Genomic DNA, 8,465 nt, shown 5'->3' with positions numbered 1-8,465 from the left:
ATATATATATATATATATATATATATATATATATATATATACACGTGTGTGTGGTCACCTCTTGACAACTAGTGTTGGTTTGTTTACAGCTCTGTAATTTAACAGGTCAGCAAAAGAGACTGATAGAATAAGTATCAGACTTTAGGAATAAGAACTAGCAACGGTTTGTTTGGCAGACGTTATTTAAGGCAGTGATCTGGCATGGCGGCAGTCCAATGACTGAAAGACATAAAAGATAAAAAAGAGACTAAAAATGTGAGGGTGTGTCAATGGTTCCCACTTATTTATATTTGCTGTCCTGTAACTTCATGCCATCCAATGCCTTGTGAGTAAAATTAGTACACAAAAACTATACTGAAGTCTGTTGTGTATGTGTGTATGTATGTGTGTGTGTGTGCGTGCGCGCGTGTGCGTATGTATGTATACGTGTGTGTGTGTGTGTGTATGTGTGCGCATATAAATGCTAATGTTTCATGTCTTTATATGACACCATTTGCAGAAAACAGCAATGTCATGCTTATATTTGCTGTAATCAATATATCTTGAAGCTCTGTACTTTCAAGGACAGGTAAAACAAAAAAAATTCTTTCATTGAGGAACAGATAAGTGATGGCAGCAGGAAAGGTACCTAATTGTAAAATACTACCTCAAGTCCATACCTGTATGGAAAAGCAGATGTAGAACAGGAATGATTCTATATATTCTCTTTTACTTGTTTCAGTCACCTGACTGTGGCCATGCTGGAGCACTGCCATCATCATCTTTTGACGTCCGTCTTCCATGCTGGCATGGATGGGATGGGTTTGACAAGAGCTGGCCAGGCAGCTTCTGTAACTGTTTGGGCAGGATTTTTATGGCTGGATGCCCTTCCTAACACCAACCACTCAGCAGAGTGTGGACTTAGTGCTTTTTGCGTGGCACAAGCACAGGGAAGGTCAGTTTTGGCAAGGTTTTTACAGCTGGATGCTCTTCCAAATGCCAACCACATACATATATAAATATATATATATATATATATATATATATATAGATACATATATATATACATAAATGTATATATATATAAACACATCACGCACACATATATATACACATACACACATATACATATATACATACACACATATACATACACACACATATACATATATATAAATATATACACATATGCATATATATAAATATATATATATACATATACATATACATGCATATACATATGTATATATATACATATATATATATACACACATGTATATACATATATACATATATATACACACATATAAACATATATATACATATATATACATACATATATACATGTATATACATATACATATATACACACACAAACATACACACAAACACACACACTTCTATATTTGGATTAAGCCTTAATACAGAAATAAAGAATCTTTATTCCACGAATGTGGTGTTGAGCACTCATTCTCATAGTTCAATATTTATGTACACTTATATACACAATATATACGTTTTATACATACTTTACATATATATATATATATATATATATATATAATTCTGCCCGAGAAACTTAATATATTTCAATTTTTCTCCCATTTATGGAATAAAAGAAAAATATGCCTCTCTTGCCCTTTTCAGAATTTTCAACTAATTTGCAGCTATTACCTATTTAGTGACACTGATTTAGTTCAACTAAATATTAAAAAAAAAAAACAACAAACTACTCAACTTTTCATCTTTGTCATCATTAGAGCCAGTGGGGATTGTTTCTTCTATTGCAAAGCCTGAAATCATAAAAAAAAACAACTAATTCATTAGTTTGTTAACCACAATTTTTTTTTATTTATATGATGAGATGGCCAGTTTCAAAACACAAGCTAATGCGAAATTTGTAGAATTTGGAAGAATTTCAATTTGCCAAGCAGACTATTTATTTATGCCTAGAGAGAATTAATTTAGGTGCAGCTAATTAAGCAGAGTTTAGAAAGTTAATATATTGTGAGAAAGCATGGAAAAATGGTACTTCCATGTGTGATGGCTCTTAAAATGAAAAATATTTAATGCATAGTGCAGAATTTTATGGTTTAAACAAACGATAAAAATTTGGTAATATTCATTTCTTAATGCTGAGTACCCACCCGGCCTAGTCTTTGGTTTTATAAGTGGGGGCAGTACCCACCCAACCCAGTCTTTGGTTTTATAAGTGGGGGGTTCCGCCTAATTGTGAACCAAGCTTAAAAGGTGGTGTCTTTGAAACTGCCTGAAATTCTTCATAAGTGAAGTAGTTCTTATACCTATTCAATCCTGAAAACTTTAGCTCTTAACTATGTATGGTTCTGATTTTAAGGGCATTCAGAGTTGGGGGCTGAGCCAAATTTGAGGATTTAAGCTAAACTTGGAACCATATTTAATGTCTAGTATCTCAGGATTGGGACATTTTCAATCTTTAAAACTTTGTACATGAGACTTACTCCAGGAATACATTACAAATAAATAATAATGAAATATTGTACATGCATCGATTATTTTACAGATGATACTAACAATGAGAAAAAAAAATTTCAAATTGTGAGATTTTTTGGATTTTGGCACCTGTGGAAAAGTTTCTGGTGATTAAATCAATTACATTCTGAAAAAGACACAGATGTCAAGTGCATCACCCAAATTTAGATCTGGAATTATTAATCATTGAAGAGTGGCCTTTTAAAGCATCCAACATTGGATTTTCACTCATTTCTGCACAAAGCTACTCTGTACAAAGTTTTCCATGTAATTATGTACCTGGATTTTAGGGTCAGTTTATTACCTATTTTAGAGGCAAATGACTTTGTGTTAAAGAGCTGAAACCCTTTTTATCAGAAAATCTATGTTCTTTTGAAATTTTTTCACAGAAAATCTTTTTAGAAAAAGTAAAAAACAAATGGTGCCACATTAGATTTCTTGGAGGGGTTAAACATGGTGAATTTAAGCTTTAGGTCACTCTTCAATGATCGATAATTCCAGATTTAAATATTTTCAATGTCTAAATTTTGGTAGAATAATAGATATTTGTGTCTTTTTTCAAAATGTGAATAGCTTAATTTCTCGAAACTGTCTCCAGAGTGCCAAAATCCTACCAATTCTCACATTTTGAAATTTAAAAAAAAAATGTTTAGAATCATCTGGATAACAATTGGGACATCTATAGTCATTCATTATTTTGTAATTTATTCTTAGAGCAGGTTGCATGTACAAAGTTTCAAAGGTTGAAAATGTCACACTCCTGCAATTTTAGTGCTCAACTGGTACTTATTTTATTGACTCTGAGGTGGTGAAAGGCAAAGTTGACCTCAGCAGAATTTGAACTCTGAATGTAAAGACAGATGAAATGTTGCTAAGCATTTTGCCTGGCATGCTAATGATTCTCCCAACTCACTGTCTTACACCTTGAAATATTAAACCTCAAATATGGCTCTAAATTCAGCTTAAACCCTAACCCTACTACCTTGAATGCTCATAAAAACATAACCATACATAGCTAGGAGCTGAAAAAATTTCAAGCAAGCTGAAAGACACCACTTTTCAAACTTGATTCACAATTAGATGGGATGCTTCAGTGTCGTTAAATGAGAAAATGGCTGACACTGGATATTAGAATTGGACTGAGGACCTAATTTACCAAATATTTACGTTTACTTTTAAATACTCACCTGTTATTTGAAACTATAACAGTAGATTATTTTATTAATATCATTATTATTATTATCATTATTATTATTATTATTATTATTATTATTATTTTTATTTAGACAGAGGAAGTACTCATAAACCTTACAGGCCATCTGAAACAGATAAAGTTAATCTAATAATCTTTAGTTTGAAGTCATTATTTGTAAGGAAAATGTGGGCTGGAAATGTTGGAGAATTACAGTTCTGGGAAGATAGAATTTATGATGTTTAGCATAGATTCCAGGCTAGAGCTTGGTAAGGCTGGTTAGAGGAACAAATATGTATGGGCTGGATTGGTGATACATGGCTATCTAGCTCAAAATTAAAATCATTGTAATGATAATATAAGCAGTAACACAAATATACAATGAGTTGGTGGACATGAGGTAGTGAGTTGATGAGTGTTTCTGAAAGTCATGGGTGCTGTGTTGTTTTTAGATTATATACCTAATCATTTGATGGACTAACTACAAGTGAAAGTCTACTCAATCGAGGATGGTTTTGGGTCACAAACAACAAATTTTTTTATTTGAAATTGCACTTCTATACCGATATTATTTTCACAGAGGCCAGATCATATACCATGTTGAACTATCAGCATCAGTTAGCATCTTCACCAACCTATGTCCTTACCATCACACCAACTCTTCAAGTACGTTTCACTTCCAAACTCAGTCTTTATTCACTTTATTGTCTTAATACTGCCTAATCAAAATAAAACTTTTTAACATTCCTATGACACGACAATCCATGCCTCCCAAACATTCCAGTGCTTAGAGCATTGGAACTCTGCTAGTTCTGTGTCAACTCATTTTGTCAGTGTATGTACTTCACTTTGGAACAATCTGAAATAATTAAGCAGGCAACAAACCTGCTCTCCTTAATTCTTAAATTTCAAAGATGGCGAAGATGATTGTAGATGACCTCCTCTTTCAGCAGAGCTTGAATCTCTCTCTGTTTCTCTCCAGTTTCTGTAGAACTAGATCTACAAGAGGCTTGCTCTTCTATATCAAACACTTTGTTATCATGAAAACCTTCTATTGTATCTTTCATGAGAACTAGTAAGTTGCTCACATATGTGCTCTGTATAGCTACCAACTCCTCAGATATAAGTTTCCTGTTAGACCACTGTATTGCACAATATACAAACTACTCTCTCTCTCTCTCTCTGTTTCTCACACACACACAATGTTAGCAATCCCCTAAGTTCAATTATGACGCCAATACTTTTCCATGTGTATATTAATGACTTCCTTGCTCTTATTCACATGCAGATAATGCTACTCTTCACCCCTTAACATTCCATAGATCTAACCTGGACACCTCCCTTAGTCAGTAAAACATTACCTCCTTAAAACAGACACCTCAAATGCATCCATTCATAGAGATGTGCTAACATAGTCACTTTCAACAGGACAAAAATGCAAGTAACACACATACCAAGGAAACATGCAGAACAGGTTCAAGGACCAAAATCTGACTATAAATGATACATTTATATAAACCTGTATTTATTAAATTATATCTAAATAACTACATATTGAACCAATTTATTTAATGTATCATGTACAAATCCTTTAAGTAATTATGATATCACTAACTGACCAAGTGCTGTCAATAATAAGGGCTAATTGTAGTATTTTATATATAAATAAGGTACATGTTAATCACACATACATTCGCATACTTCCCTTGTACGTGCACACACATATACTCATACAGAGTTGAAATGCTGATTTTTTTCACCCCTTCCTTCCTTCTTTCCTTATTCATCTATCACCCTTTCCTTTTTCTCACTGCTATTACTTTCTCTCATTCCCTCTCAGTCAGGGCTATTACTCTCACTACTTCTCCTTCACTGAATTACTATTTTCTCTCCTCCTCTGTGTCCAGCATGATTCTGGATATATATATATATATATATATATATATATATATATATATATATATATACACACACAAATATATAAAAACACTACGCTCATTATCATATTAGGAAATTATAAAAGATTGGTTTTCAATGAATAACAACAGCATCACAAATGTAATTATACACAATATAGTTACCAGATACAAATTCTATTATATATCATAAATTTACAATTACATTTTCTCTGATAATTTGTCATGGAGACCACACACCCACACATACATATGTGCACGTACACATACACACACACACACATGCACATGCACACACAATATTGTCAAAACCACATTCTAAAGATAAGGAATTTCTGTTCAGAACCAGAATATAACTTAGTTGCAATTATTTTGTTAACAGTCAGCAAAGAACAAATGTAACCCACTCTAGAGTATTGCTAACATATATAGTGCAATTAACATTGCTACACAGACACACATACATATACACACACACATATATATATATATACATATATATACATATATACGACGGGCTTCTTTCAGTTTCCGTCTACCAAATCCACTCACAAGGTTTTGGTCAGCCCAAGGCTATAGTAGAAGACACTTGCCCAAGGTGCCACATAGTGGGACTGAACCCGGAACCATGTGGTTGGTAAGCAAGCTACTTACCACACAGCCACTCCTGCGCCTAGGATATGTGATATAGTTTGCAAGGAAGGAAGAGCTTGATGAAATAACATGTGGCAAATAGAAAGAAAGGTATAGGGCATGGCAGAAATCTGAAGCATAATAAAATGGCATCACAAATGAGAATTATTTGAGTTATAAAAGGCAGAAACAGAAAGCTATAAATTCATTTGTCCTCATAGTTCTGCATTCTGCACAGAAACAAATAGAAACGCCATTAAAACAAAAACAAATTATTGAAGCCAAATCCTTCTCTGATACAAAATATGATATAGAGATCCTTTGGTTGTTTTTAACTTTCAATGAGAATATCTCATCAATGTCATAAAACTAAGTAATTCTTCAAACTACTTCAACTGTGACAGTCCACAACAAACAAGCAGGCACAATTGAATTGCTTCGATTCAGTGAACAGATGAAAACAATATGATAAGAAGAGAACTATGCATTTTCGAAAGGATATAATCAGAATAAGAAAATAAATAAATAAAATAATAGTAAAAAAAAGATCTGAAGATTAAACAACCCCAATTCTCAGGAAATCATTATGTGTGTATATGAGTGTGTAAATATATGCAAATATATATATTACGAGAGGGAACCACTGTTATATCTGTGTGTGTGTGTGTGTGTGTGTGCTGCTATGTGCATTAATACACACACACACACTTGTGTATGTATGTATGTGTGTGTGTGTGTATGATGATGATGATGATGATGATATATATATATATGAGGATACTATAACAAGAAGATGGAGGATAACAGGCTTTTAATAGTAGGTGACATTTGTTTCTATGCCACATTCTAGCTTTAAGTTGCTGAGTTTATATTCAAAACCCATTATAAAACATTCTTTATAATAATTATACAGTTGAGTGCTATTCAGTAACAGCCATATACAGGCACTTTATCAAGGTGGATGAATCTTATGTAAAGAGGAGTTCCACATGAGTATTTTGCCCAGGAATAAACTCCAATGTAGGATATCATGTTCTTGTCAAATGATGACATAAAACCTCTTATATGCATATTATGAGGTTTTCACCCTTATTATACTATATATATATATATATATATATATATATATATATATATGGCTTTGCTTTTGTCCTTTTGCCGTAAGGAAACCACTAAGTTGGTTAGCCACATATGGTGTTTGAAGTCTAATGCCACACTACACACAATCAAGTGAAAATAGTTGAAAAGTTCACACCATATGTCAAGGGATCAAAACAATGTAAACTATGCATAGCTGAAAGAGCACAGCACACTGCTAAATTCCAGATCTGAAATTTTCAGCAGACCTCAACATATGGATAAGTTCCTGTTGGCGAATTGGAAAATATCATCCTCTCTGGATTGAGCAGCTGTATCACAAACTCTAGGCCCCTGTCCATTTAGCCTTATGACTTAATGGTTAAAAGGGACATTACTCTAATTCTCCACCATTTTTCTTGTTTCCTTTTCCTTTCCTGGTGTTTACAGCCTTTCACCTTTTACATCTACTTTCTTCTCACCTTCTTTCACATTTTCTCTTATTCTATCGTCTTGTTATAACTTCTTATGCCATGTGGGCAGAGCCTGGAGATTGCATGAAAGTACCAAACATGTTATAAAATTATCATTCAACATCCATTTATTCATCCATGCTGGCATAAGCTGCACAGTCTGACAGGTTATGATAGGGCTAAGGACTGCATCATGCTCTAATGTCTACTTTGACATGGTTTCTACATACACAGGCATGGGTGTGTGGTTCAGAAGCTTACTTCGCAATTGTGTAGCTTTAGGTTCAATCCCAATGCACAGTACCTTGGGCAAATGCCTTCTAATATAGCCCTGGATAGACCAATCCCTTCAGAATGAATCTGGCTGACACAACTGTGTGGAAGCTTCTCATACACACACACACACAGATTTGTTTTAATGTCGAATAACAATAAAAGCAATTTAACTTTAAACGCAAGAGTAAATATTTATCATACATCCAGAAGAACAAGGGACGACAGAGATTCTGAAGTTTCAGCCTGCAAGCATTCATCCATAAAAAGCAAACAGGCTGAAACTACAAAGATATATGAATCCATAAGGGCAATGCCCCAGCAAGGCCACAGTCAAATAACTGTAACATATGATAGACAAAAGAAGATATTTATATATATATATATATATATATATATATATATATATAT

The 8,465-nt window shown here is 33.4% G+C and overlaps 1 protein-coding gene across 7 annotated transcripts in view; it reads right to left on the bottom strand.

Moving 5' to 3' along the window:
• The window catches only part of LOC106877025 (ras-related protein Rab-27A), a 31,167-nt gene that overhangs the window by 11,317 nt on the left and 11,385 nt on the right, over positions 1-8,465 (bottom strand). For 5 of the 7 annotated variants that reach the window (XM_014925805.2, XM_052974866.1, XM_014925807.2 and 2 more), the window contains one exon: positions 1,718-1,772. The exons of the other annotated variants lie outside the window; for them this stretch is intronic. In XM_014925805.2, coding sequence (XP_014781291.1) covers positions 1,718-1,736 — 19 coding nt within the window. In that variant the 5' untranslated portion in view covers positions 1,737-1,772. The remainder of the gene's footprint in view (positions 1-1,717; positions 1,773-8,465) is intronic. 7 annotated transcript variants of the gene reach the window in all.

The sequence above is a fragment of the Octopus bimaculoides genome, chromosome 19 (assembly GCF_001194135.2).
Source record: "Octopus bimaculoides isolate UCB-OBI-ISO-001 chromosome 19, ASM119413v2, whole genome shotgun sequence".
Classification (NCBI taxonomy): domain Eukaryota; kingdom Metazoa; phylum Mollusca; class Cephalopoda; order Octopoda; family Octopodidae; genus Octopus; species Octopus bimaculoides.
Note: the sequence above shows the minus strand (reverse complement) of the source record. Positions and strands in the feature narration are given on the sequence as shown.